The sequence below is a fragment of the Moschus berezovskii genome, chromosome 1 (assembly GCF_049115385.1).
Source record: "Moschus berezovskii isolate FMDL1 chromosome 1, NW_MosBer_1.0, whole genome shotgun sequence".
NCBI lineage: Eukaryota > Metazoa > Chordata > Mammalia > Artiodactyla > Moschidae > Moschus > Moschus berezovskii.
In genome coordinates, this window is record NC_142460.1 from 162,205,191 (window position 1) to 162,227,970 (window position 22,780).

Below are 22,780 nucleotides of genomic sequence, written 5' to 3' on the forward strand. Positions count from 1 at the left end.
GATTGTACATATCTTCCAGCTGAACACTGAATAATATCACATTGGTACCTTGAAAGGGCATTGCTGGAACATTTACATCATAGAATCAGCAAACAAATTATTAAGGCAATGGCAAGCCACTCCAGTACTCTTGCCTAGAAAATCCCATGGATGGAGGAGCCTGGTAGGCTGCAGTCCATGGGGTCGCTAAGGGTCGGACACAACTGAGCGACTTCACTTTCACACATTGGAGAAGGAAATGGCAACCCACTCCAGTGTTCTTGCCTGGAGAATCCCAGGGACGGGGGAGCCTGGTGGGCTGCCGTCAGTGGGGTCACACAGAGTCGGACACGACTGAAGTGACTTAGCAGCAGCAGCAGCTACTGCTCTAGCCACCACAGACACAGAAGCTTCATCAGCACACTACTGCCCATGAAGCACTGTGACAGAAATCTTTTCCCATATTTATTAAAGAAAACATTTGATAAGAGGAAGTCGTCTCTCAAGTTCTTACATGGTTCATCACGATAGACATTTTAAGTACAAGGACACCTTGAATCATTTTTCCAATACAGTGTTGTTGCTGTTGTTCTGTTGGTAAGTCATGTCAGACTCTTTCCAGACTGAAGTATGCCAGGCTCCCTTGTCCTTCACTGTCTCCCAGAGTTTGCTCAAATTCATGTCTACTGAGTCAGTGATGTGATCTAACCATCTCATCCTCTGCAGCTATCTTCTCTTTCTGCCTTCAATCTTTCCCAGCATCAGAGTCAACACTTTGCATCAGGTGGCCAAAATATTGGAGGTTCAGCATAAGTCTTTCCAATGAATATTCAGGCTTGATTTCCTTTCCGTTCCGTTCCGTTCTGTCGCTCAGTCGTGTCTGACTCTTTGCGACCCCGTGGACTGTAGCCTACTAGGCTTCGCCGTCCATGGGATTCTCCAGGCAAGAATACTGGAGTGGGTTACCGTTTCCTTCTCCAGGGGATCTTCCCGACCCAGGGATCGAACCCGGGTCTCCCGCATTGGAGGCAGACGCTTTAACCTCTGAGCCACCAGGGAAGCCCTTAGGATTGACTAATTTGGTCTCCTTGCAGTCAAAGGGACTCTCAAGAGTCTTCTCCAGCACTACAACGCAAAAGCCTCAGTTCTTCAGTGCTCAGCCTTCGTTATGGTCCAACTCTCACATCCATACATGATTACTAGAAAAACCACTGCTTTGACTATATGGACTTTTGGCAACAAACTAAAGTCTCTGCTTTTTAATATTCTGTCTAAATTTGTTATAGCTTTCCTTCCAAGGAACAACCTTCTTTGAATTTCATGGCTGCAGTAACCATCTGCAGTGATTTTGAAAGCCAAGAAAATAAAATTTGTCACAGGTTCCACTTTTTCCCATCTATTTGCCATGAAGTGTTTGGACCAGATGCCATGATATTGTTTCTTTATGTTGAGTTTTAAGTCAGCTCTTTCACTCTCCTCTTTTCCCCTCATTAAGAGGTAAGATACATTAACAAGGTCATAAAATGGACAGATTTTATTTTCAGGCCTTTTTGTCTCTCTGGTTCTTGGTTGGGGCTTTTAAGCTACCAAAAAAAAAAAAAATGACAGAGGAAGAAAGAACAAAAATCAGTCAGTTGGGTCACTTACCAGCTGAAAAATCAGTCATTGAGAAATTGGGAGTCTGGGGTTCTTTGGAAGCACCCTTTCATATGTAAACTCTGAACACTAGTGATCTCATACAAGCAGCACTGACCCCAGGCTGCGGAGGGCTTCACTTCACAGAACAGAGCTGCTTCCAGTCTTCTCTCTCAATTCAGTCGCTCAGTTGTGTCGGACTTTTTGCAACTCCATGGACTGCAGCACGCCATCACCAACTGTCCATCACCAACTCCCGGAGCCTCCTCAAACTCACGTCCATTGAGTTGGTGATGCCATCCAACCATCTCATCCTCTGTCGTGCCCTTCATCCCCTTCTCCTCCTGCATTCAATCTTTCCCAGCATCAGGGTCTTTTCCAATGGGTCAGTTCTTCGCATCAGGTGGTCAAAGTATTGGAGCGTCAGCATCAATCTTCAGTCTTGTCTCTACAGACAACAATTTCCTGCAGGCACATTCTTCTCCCTACAGAGAAGCCAGGACTCCAGGAAGAGGGGGTTTAGCAAACACCTGGGGAGTATGGATAGAATAGTGAGGGTACCTTATCACCCCTCACAGGGCTATGTAAAGAATGTACCAGCAAAAAGGAGGTTTTGTCTGGAGGTTGTCTCTGTATTTTCATTCCTAATAATCTCCCTGATAGTGAACCGTTCTTTTCACATAAGACCGAAAGCCTGATATTAATAGTGTCTGACATCTAATCACCGTATTTTGAGAGAATGAGTGAAAGGAAAAACTGATAAATATATAAGAACGCACATTTTAATTTTCTCTTATGGTTTCTGCTTTTCTTGAGCACATTCTTTTCGAGCCCCGAGAGGAGCCTTCACTCAGGGAAGGTCACTTACCTCAGCTTCCCGGTCTCCTCATCAGCAGCCTGGGTCTTCCTCACCCGCATCCTCTCTCTTGGTGTCATCTTCTGCACCGCAGACAGCGCCCGCAGGGTCTGCAAGTGAATCTTTGTTTGCCTGTAAGAATAGAGATATCCACGTGCAACCCATCCCAAACATGCTCAGAAAAATTAAGCAAGTATTTTACACAAGTATCACTACACTACTGAGAAGGGAAAAAGATCTCAAGGCTTGCCAAGCAAAAACTAATAAACTCTGGGGAGGTAATTAGCCAAGCAGGACTGTGGTTAATTGGAAATATTTTTTAAATTAGATTTCTGTTTAAAAGCAAATCCTGTACTTTGCTAATTTCTGCTCATTTCACTGCCTATGACTGGTTTTCATACCGTAAGATAAATTAGGATCTTGACTGTTAAGGAGTAAAAAACGATGTGGATAGGACACAAATTTAGAATTAGACAGCCAGGGCTGGAATCCCATCTCTCCCATTCATTAGCTCTGCATCCTTGAGCAAGTTACCGAACCTCTCTGAACCTCAGTTTTCCCATCTATAAAGTGAAGTGAAGGTGCTCAGTAGTGTCTGACTCTTTGCAACCCCATGGACTGTAGCCCACCACGCTCCTCCATCCATGGGATTTTCCAGGCAAGAGTACTGGAGTGGGTTGCCATTTCCTTCTCCAGGGGATCTTCCCAACCCAGGGATCGAACCTGGATCTCCCACATTGTAGGCAGATGCTTTACTACCTGAGCCACCAATGGGCTATCATGAGTATTATATGAGATAGTGTATATGTAGTGCCTGACACATAAAAGTATCCCAAAATGATGCTATTATAATGTGCATGCTCAGTTACATTCAACTCTTTGCAACCCCATGGACTGTAGCTTGCCAGGCTCCTCTGTCCATGGGATTCTCCAGGCAAAAATACTGGAGTGGGTTGCCATTTCCTCTTCCAGGAGATCTTCCCAACCCAGGGACTGTACCTGTGTCTCCTGCAGCTTCTGCATTGGCAGGCAGATTCTTTACCACTGAGCCACCTGGGAAGCCTCAGTACTATAATAGCTAAATGTTATTGAATATGCCCTGTCTTCTAGGCTTCACACAGTAGATATTTTTTAATATTTTATTTATTTTTTAATTGGAAGAAAATTGCTTTACAACGTTGTGTTGGTTTCTGCCATTCAGTTCAGTTCAGTTCAGTCGCTCAGTCGAGAGTGACTCTTTGCGGCCCCATGAATCACAGCACGCCAGGCCTCCCTGGCCATCACCAGCTCCCGGAGTTCACTCAAATTCATGTCCATCCATCCATCTCATCCTCTGTCATCCCCTTCTCCTCCTGCCCCCAATCCCTCCCAGCATCAGAGTTTTTTCCAGTGAGTCAACTCTTCCCATGAGGTGGCCAAAGTATTGGAGTTTCAGCTTTAGCATCAGTCCTTCCAATGAACACCCAGGGCTGATCATCAGAATGGACTGGTTGGATCTCCTTGCAGTCTAAGGGACTCTCAAGAGTCTTCTCCAACATCACAGTTCAAAAGCATCGTACAGCAATGCAAATCAGTCATATATATATATACGTATATATATCTCCTCCCTCATAAGCCTCCCTCCCCTCCCCCACCGACCCCTCTAGGTAATCACAGAGTGACAGACTGGGCATCCTATGTTATATAGTGGCAGCTTCCCACTAGATATTTATTTTACACATGATAGTGTTGTATATATGTTAATGTGACCTTCTCAATTCGTCCCACCCTCTCTTTCCCTTGCTGTGTCCACAACTCCATTCTCTCTGTTTGTGTCTCCTCTCCTTCCCTGCAAAAAGGTTCATCAATACAATTTTTCCCAAGTCCATATATATGTGTTAATATACAATATTTGTTTTTCTCTTTCTGACTTACTTCACTCTATATAACAAGTTCTAGGTTCATCCACCTCACTAGAACGGACTCAAATTCCTTCTTTTTTATGGCTGAGTAAAATATATATGTACCACATCTTCTTTATCCATTCATCTGTCAGTAGACATCTAACCTGCTTCCTTGTCCTGGCTATTGTAAATAGTGCTGCAATGAACATTGTGGTACATGTGTCTTTTTGAATTGTGGTTTTCTCAGGGTATATGCTCAATAGTGGGGTTGCTGCGTCATATGGTAGATTTATTACTAGTTTTTTTCTTTTTTTAATTTTAAAGAACCTTCACACTGTTCTCCATAATGGCCGTAGCAGTTTACATTCCTTCCAATAGTGTAGAGGGTTCCCTTTTCTCCACAAACTCCCCAGCATTTGTTGTTTGTAGATTTTTGATGATGGCCATTCTGGTTGGTGTGAGATGATACTTCATTGTGATTTTGATTTGCATTTCTCTAATAATGAGTGATGTTGAGCATCTTTTCATGTGTTTATTGGCCATCTTTATGTCTTCTTTGGAAAAAACCTGTTCAGGTCTTCTACTCATTTTTTTATTGCATTGTTTGTTTTTCTGATTTTGAGCTGTATGAACTACTTATATATTTTGGAAACTAATTCTTTGTCAGTTGTTTCATTTGCAATTACTTTCCCCCCTTCTGAGGGTTGTCTTTTCATCTTGTTTATTGTTTTCTTTTCCATGCAAAAGCTTTTAAGTTTAATTGGGTTCCACTTGCTTATTTTTGTTTTTATTTTCATTACTCAAGATGGTGATTGAGAGATCTTGCTGCAATTTATGTCAGTGTTTTGACACTATGGTTTCTTATAAGAGCCTATGTTTCTTCTCAGAGCCTATGTTTTCTAATACACTATGCTTCTTCTAAGAGCCTATGTTTTCTTCTAAGAGCTTTATAGTTTCTGAGCTTACATTTAAGTCTTTATTCCATTTTGAGTTTATTTTTGTATATGGTGTTAGGAAGTATTCTAATTTATGTATAGCTATCCAGTTTTCACAGCATTTTTTGAAGAGGCTATCTTTTCTCCATTGTATAATCTTGCCTTGTCAAGGATAATGTGTCCGTATGTGTGAGGGTTTATCTCTGCGATTTCTATCTTGTTCCATTGTTTTTTATTTCTGTTTTTGTGCCAGTACCACACTGTACTGATGACTGTGGCTTTGGAGTACAGTCTGAGTCAGGAAGGTTGATTCCTCCAGCTCCACTTTTCTTTCTCAAGAATTGCTTTGGCTATTTGGTGTCTTTTCTGTTCCCATACAAACTATAACATTTTTTCTTCTAGATCTGTGGGAAATGCCCTTGGTAATTTGATAGAAATTGCACTGAATCTGTAAGTTGCTTTGGGTCCTATAGTTATTTTCACAATATTGATTCTTCCAATCCAAGAACATAGTATACCTCTCCATTGTGTCATCATTGATTTTGTTCATCAGTGTCTTACAGTTTTCTGCAAACAGGTCTTTTGTCTCTATAGGTAGGCTTATTCCTAGGCATTTTATTTGAATGCAAGGGATTTCTTTGTATTAATTTTGTACCCTGCAACTCTACTAAATTCATTGGGTAGCTCTAGTAATTTTCTGGTGGCATCTTTAGGATTTTCTATGTATAGCATCATGTCATCTGCAAACAGTGAGAGTTTTATTTCTTCTTTTCCAATATGGATTCCTTTTATTTCTTTTTCTTTTCTAATTGCTGTGGCTAGGACTTTCAAAACTATATTGAATAACAGTGAGGATCATGGGCATCCATGTCTTTTTCCTGATCTAGAGGAAATTCTTTCAATTTTTCACCATTGAGAATAATGTTTGCTGTGGGTTTGATGTATACGGCCCTTATTATGCTGAGGTTAAATTCCTTCTATGCCAATTTTCTGGAGAGATTTTTTTTTTTTTTTGTTATCATTAAGGTGTGTTGGATTTTGTCTAAACGTTTCTCTGCATCTATTGAGATGATCATATGGTTTTTATCTTTCAATTTGTTAGTATGGTGTATCACCTTGATTGATTTATGTGTACTGAAGAATCCTCGCATCTCTGAGATAAACCCCACTTGATCATGGTGTATGAATACTTTTAAAGTGTTGTTGGATTCTGTTTGCCAGAACTTGGTTCAGGATTTTGCATCTATGTTCATCAGAGATTTTGGCCTGTGATTTCTTTTTTTTTGTTGTGACATCTTTGTCTGATTTTGGTACTAGAGTGATGGTGGCACTGTAGAATGAGTTTGGGAATTTTCCCCCCTCTGCAATTTCTTGAAAGAGTTTGAGCAGGATATGTGTTCAGTTCAGTTCAGTCGCTCAGTCGTGTCCGACTCTCCGCGACCCCATGAATCACAGCACACCAGGCCTCCCTGTCCATCACCAACTCCCGGAGTTCACTCAAACTCTTGTGCATTGAGTCAGTGATGCCATCCAGCCATCTCATTCTCTGTCATCCCCATCTCCTCCCGCCCCCAATCCCTCCCAGCATCAGAGTCTTTTCCAGTGAGTCAACTCGTCGCATAAGGTGGCCAAAGTATTGGAGTTTCAGCCTTAGCATCAGTCCTTCCAATGAACACCCAGGACCGATCTCCTTTAGAAAACCGGTTGGATCTCCTGATATGTGTTAGCTCTTCTCTAAACATTTAATAAAATTTGCCTTCAAGCCATCTGGCCCAGGAATTTTGCTTGTTAGATTTTTTTTTTTAATCAGAGTTTTTATTTCAATGCTTATGATTGGTCTGTTCATGTTTTCTATTTCTTCCTGGTTCAGTCTTGGAAGGTTATACTTCTCTCAGAATTTGTCCATTTCTTCCAGGTTGTCCATTTTATTGGCATACAGTTGCTCAGAGTAGGCTCTTAGGATCCTTTGTGTTTCTATGTTTTCTGCTGTAAACTCTTTTTCATTTCTCACTGTATTGATTTGAGTCTTCTCCCTCTTTTACTGGTGAGTCTGGCTAATGGTTTGTCAATTTTGTTTATCTTCGGGATGAACCAGCTTTTAGCTTTACTGACCTTTGCTATTACTTTCTTCATTTCTTTTTCATGTATTTCTGCTCTTCTTGCTGTTGTTCACTCAGTCATGTCTGACTCTTTGTGACCCCATGGACTGCAGCATGCCAGGATTCCTGGCCCTTCACCGTCTCCCAGAGTTTGCTCAAACTCATGTCCATTGAGTCCAAGATGCCCCCTTCTCCTCCTGCCCTCTATCTCTCCCTGCCCTTAATATGTCTGCTCTGATGTTTATTTCTTTCCCTCTACTAAATTTGGGGGGGTTTTAGTTCTTATGTTTCTTGTTGCTTTAGGTGTAAGGCCAGGTTGTTTATTTGATGCTTTTCTTGTTTTCTGATGTAGGTTTGTATTGCTACAAACATCCCTTTTAGCATTGCTTTTACTGTATCCCATAAATTTTGAGTTGTTCTGTTCTTATTGTCGTTTGTTTCTAGGTATTTTTTAAATTTCCTCTTTGATTTCTTCAGTGACCTCTTGGTTATTTAGAAGTGTATTGTTTAGCTTCCATGTGTTTGTGTTTTTTACATTTTCCCCCCTGTAGCTGATATGTAATCTTATAGCACTGTGGTTAGAAAAAATGCCTGATATAGTATTAGTTTTCTTAAATTTACCAAGGCGTGATTTGTGACCCAAGAAATAATTTACCCCAGAGAATGTTCCAGATAAAAAATGTATTCTACTGCTTTTGGATGGAATGTCCTATAAGATACCAGTTAGGTCAACTGTCCAATGTGTCATTTAAGGCTTGTGTTTCCTTATTAATTTTCTGTTTTAATAATCTGTCCATTGGTGTTAGTGGAGTGTTAAAGTCCCCCACTATTACTGTGTTACTGATTACTTCCTTTTTTATAATTGCTACCATTTGCCTTATGTATTGACGTGCTCCTATGTTGGGTGCATATATATTTATAATTGTTATAATGTCTTTTTGGATTGATCTCTTGATCCCTTTATTATTATGTAGTGTCCTTCTTTGTCTCTTCTTTGTTTCTTGCTTTTGATTTCCATTTGCATGGACTATCTTTTTCCAGCCCCTCACTTTCAGTATGTATGTGTCCCTAGGTTTGAAATTGGTCTCTTGTAGACAGGATATACAGGGGTCTTGTTTTTGTATCCATTCAGCTAGTCTATGTCATTTGGTTGGAGCATTTAATCCATTTACAATGTAAATGAATTAATTATTGATATATATGATACTATTACCATTTACTTTATTGTTTTGAGGGTTTTTTTTTCCTTGGTAGGTCTTTTCTTTCTCTTGTGTTTCCCATCAAGAGAATTTCCTTTAGCATTTGTTGTAAAGCTGGTTTGCTGGTGCTGAATTCTCTTAACTTTTGCTTATCTGTAAAGCTTTTGACTTCTGCATCAAATCTAAATGAGACTCTTGCTGTGTAGAGAAATATTGGTTGTAGGTTTTTTCCTTTCATCACTTTAAGTATATCCTGCCACTCCCTTCTGGCCTGTAGAGTTTCTGCTTAAAGATCAGCTGTTACCCTTACATACAAACATACCCTTGTATGTCATTTGTTGCTTTTCCCTTGCTGTTTTTAATATTTCTTTGTGTTTAATTTTTGTTAGTTTGATTAATATGTGTCTTGGCATGTTTCTCTTTGGGCTTATCCTATATGGGACTTTCTGAGCTTCTTGTACTTGGGTGGCTATTTCCTTTCCCATGTTAGGGAAATTTTCAACTGTGATCTCCTCGAATATTTTCTCATACCCTTTCTTTAATCTTCCCCTTCTGGGACCCCTTAATTTGAATGTTGGTACACTTAATGTTTTCCCAGAGGTCTCTGAGATTGTCCTCATTTCTTTTCATTCTTTTTTCTTTATTCTACTCTGCTTCAGTTATTTCCACCATTCTTTCAGTTCAGTTATCCACTCTCTGCCTCAGTTATTCTGCTATTGGTTCCCTCTTGCATATTTTGTATTTCAGTCATTATGGTGTTCATCGTTGATTGTAGGTCACTGCCCACACTTTCCTGGGAGCCTGTGCAGTCTGGCATTGCCAAGGAACCCACGAACTGGGGCCAGTTCCCCTGGAAGAACGCATGACCTGCCTCAGGCTGCGGCAAATCCCCGCAGGCCTCTGCCACTACAGGCACCCCCCACACATCCCAGTTGTGTCTGCCGCACGTCTCCTATTCCCCAGCCGGACTGAGCAAGTGAGCCCTGCGCTTTCTTCCTCCTTTATTTCTTACAGGTCCCTGTGTCTTCTCAGTCTGCGCCTCCATTCTGTTTATCTGTGCCTCCACTTCAGCTCTGGGACCCTGGGTCACCTTTACTGTCGTTACTCTGAGTTCTTTTTCAGGCAGACTGCCTATTTCCTCTCATTTCTTTGGTCTTTTTCATTTTTAGCATCCTCCCTCATCTGCCGCATATTTCTCTTTTAATTTTGCTTAATTTACTGTGTTTGGAGTCTTCTTTCCATGAGCTGCAAGGTTGTAGTTCCCCTTACTTCTGCCACCATTGGGTGGGGACAGATCAGTGCCTTGTGAAGGTTTCCTGTTGGCAGGGGACTGGTGCCTGTGTTCTGGTAGGTGGAGCTGGATCTTGTCTCTCTGAAGGGCAATTCCATGTCCAGTGGTATGTTCTGGGGAGTCTGTGAGCTCAGTATGCCTTTAGGCAGCCTGTCGGTGAACAGGTAGTGTTGTGCTCTTGTTTTGCTAGTTGTTTGTGATCGTCTGGCACTGGAGCTTGCTGGTCTTTGTGTGGGGTCAGGTCTTAGCACTGAGATGGACACCTTTGGGAGAGCTCTTGTTGATTAATATTCCTTGGGGTCAGGAGTTTGTTGTCGTCCAATGTTTCAGACTCAGTCCTCCACCTTGGAAATTCAGGCTCAAACCCTGGCTGGAGCACAAAGACTCCACAAGCCACACAGCACAGAAGAGAAAAAGAAAGAAAGAAATAGAATAAATATCAAGCAAACACACAAACAAACAAAAAGAATGGAAGGACAAAACCCCACGACAAATGGTAAAAGCAACACTAAACATACAGGAAAACACAATGAAACTCACACAAAGAAAAAAGAAGAAAGAATAAAAAGAGGAACCAACAAAGAAGAGGCAATCGAACCAATAAACAAACATATGAATGAAAACAAACACTGAAAAATAGAGTAGCAAAAATACAAAACCAAAAACACGGGGGAAAATACTACATAATGAAAAACTACTGCAGAAAAAGGGAAAAAGACAATAAAATATTTTTTAAAATAAGCATTAAAAAAGGAAAAAGTAAAAACAAAAAATTAAAGAACTAATTAAAAAAGAACAATAGAGTGAAATGAAAAATAAAAAAGAGAGAGTGGTAGTAAGAAGAATATTTTCCTGTGGCCTCACTTGTCCTTGCCACATTGTGAGCTCCAGACAATCTGTCTACTCAGAAAGTCCTCTAATATTTCTAGGAAGGTCTCTGGACCTGCTGGCACTGTGGAGTCAGCTCAGACTTGGATCTGGTCTTACTCCAGCTTGTACTTGCTTCCAAAGTCCACAATTGCCCCCAAAGTCCACAGCCTCAAGCTAATTGTGGGGATTTAACCTGCTGGGAGAAATATCAATAATCTCAGATATGCAGATGACACCACCCTTATGGCAGAAAGTGAAGAGGAACTCAAAAGCCTCTTGATGAAAGTGAAAGAGGAGAGTGAAAAGGTTGGCTTGAAGCTCAACATTCAGAAAACAAAGATCATGGCATCTGGTCCCATCACTTCATGGGAACTAGATGGAAAAACAGTGGAAACAGTGTCAGACTTTATTTTTTTGGGCTCCAAAATCACTGCAGATGCTGATTGCAGCCATGAAATTAAAAGACGCTTACTCCTTGGAAGGAAAGTTATGATCAACCTAGATAGCATATTAAAAAGCAGAGACATTACTTTGCCAACCAAGGTCCGTCTAGTCAAGTCTATGGTTTTTCCCGTGGTCATGTATGGATGTGAGAGTTGGACTGTGAAGAAAGCTGATTGCCGAATTGATGCTTTTGAACTGTGGTGCTGGAGAAGACTCTTGAGAGTCCCTTGGACTGCAAGGAAATCCAACCAGTCCATTCTAAAGGAGATCAATCCTGGGTGTTCATTGGAAGGACTGATGCTAAAGCTGAAACTGCAATACTTTGGCCACCTCATGCGACGAGTTGACTCACTGGAAAAGACTCTGATGCTGGGAAGGATTGCGGGCGGGAGGAGAAGGGGACGACCGAGAATGAGATGGCTGGATGGCATCACTGACTCTGTGGACATGAGCTTGAGTGAACTCCGGGAGTTAGTGATGGACAGGGACACCTGGTGTGCTGTGATTCATGGGGTCGCGGAGAGTCGGACACGACTGAGCGACTGAACTGAACTGAACTGAGCTGAACTTAACTGAACCTGCTGCACCTGCAGTTACAGAAGTGAATTCCCTTCCTCTTCTTCGGTCACACAGCTCCTAGTGTTCAGCATTGGTTTTGGCCCCACCTCTGTTTGTAGGCCGCATTCCCTTGTTTGTTCCCAGCCCAGACAGTGAACATCGCTCAGTCATGTCCGACTCTTTGTGACCCCATAGACTGTACAGTCCATGGAACTCTCAAGGCCAGAATACTGAAGTGGGTAGCCCGTTCCCTTCTCCAGAGGATTTTCCCAACCCAGGGGTCAAACCCATGTCTCTTGCATTGCAGGCAGATTCTTTACCAGCTGAGCCACCAGGGAAGCAAATGCAGCAGCTGCACAGGGCTCACTTGCTCAGTCGGGCCGGGGAGCAGCAGAGGTACAGCAGACTCAATTGGGATGTGTGAGGAGTGTCTGCGGTAGCAGAGGCCTGCAGGGATTTGCTACAGCCTGAGGCAAGTAATATGCTCTCCCAGGGGAATTGGCCCCAGCTTGTGGGTCCCTCGGCAGTGCCAGACTGCACAGGCTCCCAGGAAGGTATGGGCAGTAACCTGCCTGCTCCCAGCTTGGTGGCAGCTGCAGCAGCCTTCACACCCACTCCTGGAGTCACGGACTACAGCAGTGGCCCATCCTGCCTCTGGCATTTATAAAGGTGGTGTCCTGCCATCTGCAAGCATTCAGAGTTAGAAAGTCCCTTGTCTCTCTGGCTGGCCCAGGCTTTCCCCTGGACTCCCTCAACTGTGTTGTAGTAGCCCCCTCAGTCTGTCTTCATGGCAGTTAAACCTGTCCTCTTCCTGGGGCCTGACTCCAAAGACTGAGCCTCAGCATCCAGCCCCTACTCTCCATGGCAGGCATGCAAACAAGCATCTCAGGTTGGGAAGTGCTGGTCGGCACTGATCTCTCTCTGCTTTGCCTTCTGCTCACCTGTTGCTGTGCTCCCCTCTGAGGTTCTGAAGCTGCCCCCATTTCCCTCCATGAGGGGGTTTCCACATGTGTGGAAACTTTTCCTTCTTTATAGGTACGTCCCTGAAGCACAGGTGCTGTCCTGATCTCTCTGGCTCTTTTTTTCTGATTTCTTTTGCTCTACCCTGTTACATGGAGATTAGCTTAGAGGTCTTCTGCCAGTGTTTAGTAGATGTTCTGTAGGAGCTGTTCCACATGCAGACGTATTTTTTAGTTATTTATGGGGAGGAAGATGATCTCCATGTCTCTCTCCTCCGCCATCTTGAAAGTCTGCCCCCACCCAGTAGGCATTTTCACAGCATAGTGATTAGTTGCGTGGTTAAACACATTCACTGGGTTCAAATCCTAGCTCTTAAAGTGAAAGTGAAAGTCACTCAGTCATGTCTGATTCTTTGCAACCCCATGGAATGTACCGTCCATAGAATTCTCCAGGCTAGAATACTGGAGTGGGTAGCCTTTCCCTTCTCCAGAGGATCTTCCCAACCCGGGAATAGAACCCAGGTCTCCCGCATTGCAGGTGGATTCTTTACCATCTGAGCCACCAGGTAAGTCCAAGAATACTGCAGTGGGTAGCCTATCCCTTCTCCAGTGGACCTTCCCAACACAGGAATTGAACCAGGGTTCCTTGTGTTAGGCTACATACTATATGCCTTTAGACAAGTTACTTAACCTCTCTATGATCATTTAAATAATAATAGTACCTATTTCATAGGGTCACTTTGAGGTTAAATGAGCTCATTCAGGCAAAGAGCTTATAACAGAGCAAAGCATATGGTCATTACCCTGAAAATGTTAGCCAATATCACTCAAGAGCCTCTTTCTTCAGTTAAAGCAATGTGCGTATATTGAATGTACTGAAAGGCCTGCAGCCACGTTCTCAATGGCCTTTGGCTTGATTATGGCCCAATAGTGGGATGCCTTTTGCTCTCAACTTCCTCCTGAAGAAACACTGTGAGGAAATTTTAATGATTGCTAGGCAGTTCTCATTCTTCTGGAATATAGTTCCGACCAGAACCTCCAGGGGCCATGCAGTTTTCAGGAATACATATGCCCTTAGTCTTTGTAAGATCAAAAAGAACCCTCAAAACATATATGTTGAAAATAACAGTGACAATTTGAAATCAATATCTCATAATGTGAAAGACCACCCAAAGAACTGGATTCGAGCACACTAAAACTGTAAGCACAGTCAGGCAGACTGTTTCACAATTACAGTACAAATTGATAGCTAAAGTAAGTCCATTATTTTAAAAATAAGGTATTTACTATTCTCACGTATCCTGTTAACAAAATAAAATGAGAAGTTCCAAGCATTCTTGAAAAATTAGGTAGTAACCCAAGAAAACTAGGTTATAGGAGCATGCCTAAAGATCTATCTCTTAAGGTACAGGGTATTTTAACTGGAAATCATGCATTAAAAAATGACTGAATACCTTTGGTGGACCAGTTCCCTCAGTTTGAATGTGGATATGGAAGACAAACAGCACAGTTGAGAAACCACTGGACTGGGAGATAGAGAAGCATATTTGTGTAATTTGGGCTTGAAGATCAAGCTGATAATGGCTAATGTTCTTACTTCACAGCCTTGCACAGCTCTGGGAGAGACTGTCACTCTCATTGGGTCCTCACAAAATTAAATACAGTTCCGTTAGCAAAATGATAGATTTGGTCTTATCAGTGGTGCCCTCTGGAGTTGTGTAGTAACAGCCTGCACAGCTGCACATGGCTAGTCTGACATAAGCTAGTATTCTGGGCTCTTGTAAGTTATGGCATAGGAACTCTGAATCAGGCAGGAGAGAGAAATATGAAACACACATTCTCTAGTTCTTATGTACATCTCAAGAAGGTAAATTTAGGCTTATTTTCAATTGTCCCAAGACTCCACAATGTCGACTTTTCAATAGACACTCTGCCAATTCCTGTTAAACAAACAATATGTGACAGCCATTTATGCTTAATCTGAATGTTCATAAGCAAAAATGTCACTAAATGCTTGAAGATAAATTTCTTTATATACTTACAGTGCAACTGCAGAGCTACCCTGCAGGTCTGTAAGCTTTGTAGCTTTGCAGAGGGTTAAACTTTTATGGTTTGTAGAGGTTTAAACTTTTATGGTTTGTAGAGGTTTGAAGAGGTTTAAACTTTTATGGTTTCAATTTGCTACCACCTGGGGCAAAGGGATTTGAAACATCAAGTTACTGAACCTCCTTAATTTCTTGGCAAGACTTAAGTGAATTCTAGGATACTCCATGCAGTCAGCTTACCACTAATAGATTTTTTTAAGATAAATGCATTTTACATTTATACTCAGTGGGCTTTTTTTAAATAAAGCAATTATTTTTAAATTAGCAATTAAACTTACACAGCATTAATTATATAAGCTGCCTCCTCCTGACTATTCAAATTCTTGTCTTCCAGGGCCATTTCTGAATATCGACACATCAGGTCCTAAAAAAAGAACAGTCATAACATGCCTTAAATAATCCTCTTCAGGGATGAAGAGGCATAAAATGACCAGGGGCCTTTTCTGATGTGTAATACTATTGACCATGTCTGAGGCTTGAAATCAAACCCACCAGTAACATTTTTCCTTCTGTAAAGGGTTTAAAACATTACACAGTAGCTCCTGTGGGGTCAGGCCCCTGCCCACCTCTCTAACCTCATACTGCTCTGCCTGCTCTCTCATTTCCAGTCACCCAAACACATATAGGCCTTTTCTCAGCTCCAAGAGCACACAGCTTTCTCCCACCTCAGGGCTGTTAGTGGACAGTGTGTTCACTCTCAGTGAAATCAAGCAGAAGCCTGTTGGGCTCCTGGGCAAGAAAGTCTTTCTGTGTCACCTGTTTCTTGTTTACAGGGAATAGACTTAGCCTCCATGACCTTCCATGATTCCCAAGGGCAGGTTCAAATAGTTGTTAATCAGGGAAGGTAGGGGATGTAGAGACAAGGGAGGAATAGGCAAAAAACAACAATGCAGCCTTGGGGCAGAGTCCTGGTTCCCCCTCGAAGGATACGAGGGATACGTATAACAGTATCTCTGAGCTCTTCTGCAGAACTAAAACCCTGAATAAATAGAAGATGTTAACAAGGAAGCATTCCTCATTCCACAGGGAAGGTCACAGTTTGATAATCTCAGGGACCACAGAAGCTCATCAGGAGATCACTTGAGACCATACTAAAGGAGTGAAGGCCCTGTACACACCCTGACCCTTATCAGTAACCCCACCCTTGAACCATTGCTATAAAGTGAAAAGTTAAAGTGAAGTTGCTCCATTGTGTCCAACTCTTTGCAACCCCATTGACTGTAGCCTACCAGGCTCCTCCAACCATGGGATTTTCCAGGCAAGAATACTGGAGTGGGTTGCTATTTCCTTCTCCAGATCTTCCCAACCCAGGAATTGAACCCAGGTCTTCCACACTGTAGGCAGACGCTTTACTGTCTGAGCCACCAGGACTCCTGGGTTGGAACACACAGTTTTGAGGGCATGAGCCCACTGTGTCCCCCTTTGTCTGACAAAGCAATAAAGCTATTTTTTTCTACCTCACCCAAAACTCTTATCTCCAACATTTGACTCAGCACTGGTGCACAGAGGCCAAGTTTCAGCATCACCAGGGCCAGGACTAGGGTGAGAGGGCACTTACCTCTCAGGTGCAAATTTAAGGGGCACAAGAAACTCAGTAACAAAGATAAAGAATATTTTAAGACGATAGTATTTTTAAAATTAATGACAAAAAGCCTTGGAGAATACAATATCAAAGCCAGTCCTGAACTTGTACCATTCCAGCTCACTTTCTTTTCAAGCTGACCTTAGGTCTACTTGCCAGCAAAACCAATTGACTGACACCAGATTGTGGTGCAGGAAAGTACAGTGTTTATTGCAGGATGCCAAGAAAAGAGAATGGGCACCTAATATTCAAAAGACCCAAAATCCCTGATAGCTTTCAGGGAAGGGTTTGTTTTTTCTTTCCAAACTTTAAATTTGTGTATTGGCGTATAGCTGACTAACAATGCTGTGGTAGTTTCAGGTGAACAGTGAAGGGACTCAGTCATACACATGCATGTATCCATTCTCCCCCAAACCCTACCCCCATCCACTCTGGCACATAACTTTGAGTAGAGTTCCATGTGATAAACAATAGATCCTTGTTACTTATCCGTTTCGAATATAGCAGTGTGTACATGACATTAGGGAAGGTTTTTTAAAGGCAACATTTGGGGTGAGGGTTGCAGCTCACAGACTTTCTTAGGACTGGTAGGTGGTGAGATGGCAGGTAGGGTGGTGTTTTGGAAATCTTAATCATCAACCAGTCTGAGGTCTACGTACTGGTGGTTATCATATAGTCACCACCTGGGTAGGGGGTCTTAGTTTCTACAGAACAACTCAAAGGTATGCAACAGATCATTATATATATCCCTTGGGGGAAGACCTAGGACTCATGGAACTATTGTTTAGGCTATCCTACTTTTCTTGTTTGACTGCTTTTCTTTTTTTTCTGCGTTCCCTCATTTCTCTAATTAGAAACAGTTTGAGTCTGGATTTTGTAACTCAGGGAAGAACTAGGAGACTAAAAAAGCCTTTTTCTACAGTAGCAGTGGACATGGAGGGACTTTCATCCCTGGGAAAGCTCTGCAGTGTTCTGCTTCGTTTTAGCTTCACCTTAATCCTAGCCTTGTTGGATCCTGTCCTTGAACTTTTGGTCCTTTGCTACTATGGATTTTTTATTAGCATCACTTTGGATTTTTTAAATATTGCATCACAACACAGTTTATCTTGATTATTGAGTTTTTGGCACCCTCTTTAATTTTGCACCAGGGCAAATGCCTCACTTGTCTCACCCTATTCCCAGGGAATTCATTGGAAACCTTGTGAATTATTTGTTTGTTGGCTCACATACCCTTCATTGTGGTTTTGATCACAATAACAAGCCTCTTCTCAGAAGTCTGCCCTCAGACAAGAGGATAGCTATGTTCAGGGAGAGCTACAAGCAGCAGGGAGCTCCTTCCACCTACCCTTCCTGTCATGCTCATCCCACATCTTTAGGGGTTCCTCCTCCAGGGAATATCACCTAAGTCAGAGCTTTGTAGCACCCACTCCATGTGATCCCAACATTCTCATTCAGGCTTCTGTAGGGCTGGCTGCTTCTCACTGTCTCATTGATGTTACAGTGTCAACCTGCTTCTTCTCTGACCAACAAAACCCTCCCTTTACTGTATTTCACAGCATCCTGTTTTCTTTCTTCCTAGTGCTTCTGATAGTTTACAATTATTTTATTTACTTGCTTACTTTTACTCGGTTATTGGATCCTCTTACTAGCAGTCAAGCTTCAAAGGACAGAAGCCATATCTGTACCTGTCATTTAACCAACCTCCCCCCAGCCCTGGAATGTCAGCACAGTGCTGGGTGCTCAACTAAAAACTGCACATCAAGTCAGCATCCCTGCTTCCTGTGGACTGAGAACTGGATACTGATGAAAAAGTGTGCCCATTTGTGAAGGTGAATGACTGCTTTGTGGGTCCACTTAAAATTATTCATAAAATTAAAGGAAATCTGCCTGAGAGATTTGGATTGTAAAGCCTATAAAATCCAAAATAAACAAACAAAAACAAAACCTCCTGCAAGGATATCATTTTCTCTTTTCTTACCATTGAAGGCAGATTCTCTGAATCAGAATGCCTAATCTACAGGAAAACAAAATAAACTCAGCTAAGCAATATAAAATATTATTAGGATACAAAATAAAGGAGTAGAATAATAAAGGCCTAATGAAACCTCAAAGTTTTGCATCATTAGTAGTACACTGTTATACTAGCAGGAATACACTTACGATGTATCAAGGAAAGATTTGTGAGTCAAGAGTTCTAAGGGCGGATGTTCCCCTTAGGGAGAAAATTACAAGTCTAACTTCTCATACCTGGGGCACCAGGAAACTGGAGTTCATACCCCTTCTTTGGCAAAGAGACTGACTACTAACAATTTCCCCCAGCTTTTAAAAAATTTCTTGTTTCTCCTTTCTGACTGATTCTTTAATGCAGCACATCTTCAAGTCCTAGAAGATATATAAATGCTAATATGTACTTCCCAGTATCCCTTTCATTTTAAATACCTTTAGTTGTTCATCAATGTAAGGAAGTTTTAGAATTTCTATTGCAGATGGTCTCAATGAAGGATTCTTGTTCAACATGCTGTAATGTTTAAAAAGAAGATTATTTTTCAAATGAACTAAAATGTAAGTACAATTTAAAATTGTTTATGCAGCAATACATTTCTTTCCGTACCTTTCCATAATGGCATTCAGCTGTCTTGGGTATCTCTCAGGGAGAGAAGGAGTGTCTCCTTCAACAATTTTTAAAACAATGGATAAGAAATTGGAGCCAGTGAATGCATGATTCATGCAGCACATCTCATACAAAATGCATGCCAGGGACCTGAAGACACAGTCAAAGAATCTGAATGAGGAATAAATGTCCTCTTTTAAATTTGATCATCATACAAAATACAAAACGTCAGATAAGCTAGGGCACTGGATGCGAGGCACTAACATACACTTTGTTTTCTACTTAAATACATGTTTATTAAAAAAAAAGGAAAAAATGAAAGAAGAAAGCACAAAATGCAAGTCAGAATGAACACCTTTTGTCAGAGAAAAGCAAACAATCCAACAGGAATATGCCTACACAGAGTAGGGACTCAATAAATATTTGATAAAGGTAGTAAGGAATCTTTGAATTAACCGCTTTGAAGGAAAAATAAAATGCAGATAAATACTGTCTTCCTGAGGCAGTTCAGTTAGTGTTATATATGCAAAATGAAATTTAAATTTATTAGCCTAGCTTTCCCTCTAATGTGTGCCCAAGAATTTTGAAAAGGAAGCTGGCATCTTTATTAGTTTTCTAAATAGAATCCATTTGCAAATAGGGTGGGAGAGTGGTTGCCTGCAGCTCATATTAATGTGCATAAATTCTCCCTTCAGGAGTATGAAACAGAATATTAAGGTTCTAGATCAGTCCAACACTAATTTGTAATAACTATGCAAATCACTCATCTCTAAACCAGTAGAAAAATATTTTGAATAATCTACATCATTAGGAAAACTAAGGGGAAATTTCTGCCTGAACTTAGTGCTACGAAAGAAATTTTCTCCTGAATAATGGGTTAATTTTACCTTCTGGGTATTTTGAATTATATAACTAGCCAGGTCTCCCATTTCTTATTAGTTGTTTGAAAGATCAGAAATAAATTTGCCACTGATCTTGTGTAAGCTGTGTTTCATGTAACTTCAAACATAAAAGACAAAGTATATATCAATATATATATACATGAATACCGTATTTTTAACCATTTTGTGGGTGTTCAACAAAATGTACATTTGTAAGAAAATCCTGGATGCATACATTGAAAATGTTTCTGTTCCAGTAAATAACAACACTAAAAATTTTTAAATGATTGGTACTTTACATATTCAGTTCAGTTCAGTTCAGTTGCTTAGTCGTGTCCGACTCTTTGCGACCCCATGGATCACAGCACGCCTGGCCTCCCTGTCCATTACCAACTCCTGGAGTTCACTCAAACTCATGTCCATCGAGTCGGTGATGCCATCCAGCCATCTCATTCTCTGTCGTCCCCTTCTCCTCCCAACCCCAATCCTTCCCAGCATCAGAGTCTCTTCCAGTGAGTCAACTCGTCGCATGAGGTGGCCAAAGTATTACAAAGCGCTTTCATATAGATCTCAACAGAGAGTCATAATTTCCCAGTGAAATAGAGCCAATAATATATTTTCCCCCTTTTTGACATGATGAAACTGGCTCAGAGAAGTTAAATGACTTGGTTTAAGTTAAACTGACTCTTGAGTTAATTATTTTTCTTTTCAAATCTGAGACTATTCCCATTATAGAATACTAGAAATAAGGGGATGTTAGGAGAAATTACATGATATTGACTAGAACAGCAAGCTCAATGTCAACTTTATAAATTATGAAAATTATTTGAAGCGCAATAAATTTTCATCTATCTGTAAGACTATTAAATGGTATTTGGTATAGATGCACATATTTCAATTTCTATACCCAGAAAAACAATTTCTTTCAAATAAAGGTGAAACAAACACATTTTTAGACAAAGAAAAATTGAGAGAATTCATGGCAACAGGAAAGCACTAAAATCCTAAAAGGGAGTTCTTCCAACAGATGGACAATGATCCCAGACAGAAATAAGAAATGAAAGAAGGAATGAAGAACACTGGAAAAAGTAACTTTTGAATACGTTTAATCAACACGAACTCGATAAAACAATATTAACTATCTTGTGGGATTTAAAATTACATAGAGTAATGCTTTTGAAAAAATAATGCAAAATACAGAAGAGGGTAAATAGAGTTAAAGTATGGAAAGTGGTAAAAGTAGTAATTTTTGTTGTCGTTTAGTCACTAAGTCATGTCTGACTCTTTGTGACCCTATGAATTGTAGCCCGACAGCCTCCTCTGTCCATGGGATTTTCCTGGCAAAAATACTGGAGAAGGTTGCCATTTCCTTCTCCAGGGGATCTTCCCAACTCAGGGATCAAACCCATGTCTCCCATATTAGTAGGCAAATTCTTTACCACTGAACCATCAGGGAAGCCCTGGTAACTTTTACTAGACTATAGTAAATCAAGATTCTCTATCGTCTGAGCCACCAGGAAAGCCAAGTCAAGAATACATATGGTAACTGCTAGAGTTACCACCAGAAGAATGGTAAAACAATGTATAACTGACAAGTGTAAAACTAACCAGTTACTAGAGGGAAAAAAAAATCAAACAATAAAAATTCAAATTAAAACTAAAAAAGCAAGAAAGGACAAAAGAACATAAAACAAGTGAGATGTAAAGATTAAAAAGAAGACAAACTATCATTAAGCATTTCAACATGATTATGTATATCAAAAAGGTCCAAAGACACTACAAACTACTAGAATTAACAATTGAATTTAGCAAGGTTGTTGGATACAAAGGTCATTTCTATAAGCCTGCAACAAATTTTAAAAACAAAATTTTAAATGTCATTTACATTAACATCACAAAATGTCAAATATGTAGGAATAAATTAAACACAACATGTGCAAGACCCTACACTATAGCGTTAATACTCTGCTGAGAGAAATTAAAGAAGATCTTAAAAAAAAAGGGGGGGGGAGAGGTGGGAGGGATAGATTCACACTCTTGGATTGGGACATTCAATATTCTGAAGATATCAATTTTTCCCAGAATGATCTATAGATCTTATGCAATATAAATCCAAATCCTAGCAGACTTTTTGTGTAGCTGACTGTAAAGTTTACATGGATTTACAAAAGGAAAAGGGTAGCCAAGGCAACTGAAGATGAACAAGTTTGGAGGTCCTGTATTACCAAACAGCAAGATTACTATGAAGTTGCATTTCTTATGAAAGTATGATACTGGCGAGGAAGACAAAAATATAGCAGTGGAACTAAATACAGATCAAAAACAGATCTGCACATAGTCAACTAGTTGACTAATGCAAAGATAAACTGCACTGTGGTAGAGGGAAAGATGATCTTTTTAATAAATTATGCTAGGACAACTGAACATCCATATGGAAAATATTACATACAAATGCCACTCTCACATCATATTCAAGCACAAAATCCAATTAAAGATGGGTCTAAATGAAAACAAAGTCATGAAATTTAAAGAGAAAACAGGTAAATATCTGCCTGATCTTGGTGTAAGCAAAGATTTGTTTTAAGTAAAATGCAAAAAGCATGAACAATAAAGTTAAGGACTGATAAATGGACTTCATTAAAATTATAAACATCTATTCACAAAGTCCACTGGAAAAGAGTCTGATGCTACAAAGGATTGGGGGTGGGAGGAGATGGGGACAACAGAGAATGAGATGGCTGGATGGCATCACCGACTCGATGGACATGAGTTTGAGTGAACTCCGGGAGTTGGTGATGAACAGGGAGGCCTGGCGTGCTGTGGTTCATGGGGTCGCAAAGAGTGGGACACAACTGAGCGACTGAACTGAACTGAACTGAATGATTCATCTGAT

At 40.8% G+C, this 22,780-nt stretch overlaps 1 protein-coding gene across 15 annotated transcripts in view; it reads right to left on the reverse strand.

Annotated features, from left to right (window-relative positions):
* NEK11 (NIMA related kinase 11) overlaps positions 1-22,780 on the reverse strand; it is a 291,003-nt gene that overhangs the window by 161,539 nt on the left and 106,684 nt on the right. For all 15 annotated transcript variants that reach the window (XM_088840715.1, XM_088840700.1, XM_088840706.1 and 12 more), the window contains 4 exons: positions 19,007-19,156; positions 18,835-18,913; positions 15,092-15,177; positions 2,483-2,602 (listed from right to left, as the gene is read on the reverse strand). In XM_088840715.1, coding sequence (XP_088696841.1) covers positions 2,483-2,602; positions 15,092-15,177; positions 18,835-18,913; positions 19,007-19,156 — 435 coding nt within the window. The remainder of the gene's footprint in view (positions 1-2,482; positions 2,603-15,091; positions 15,178-18,834; positions 18,914-19,006; positions 19,157-22,780) is intronic.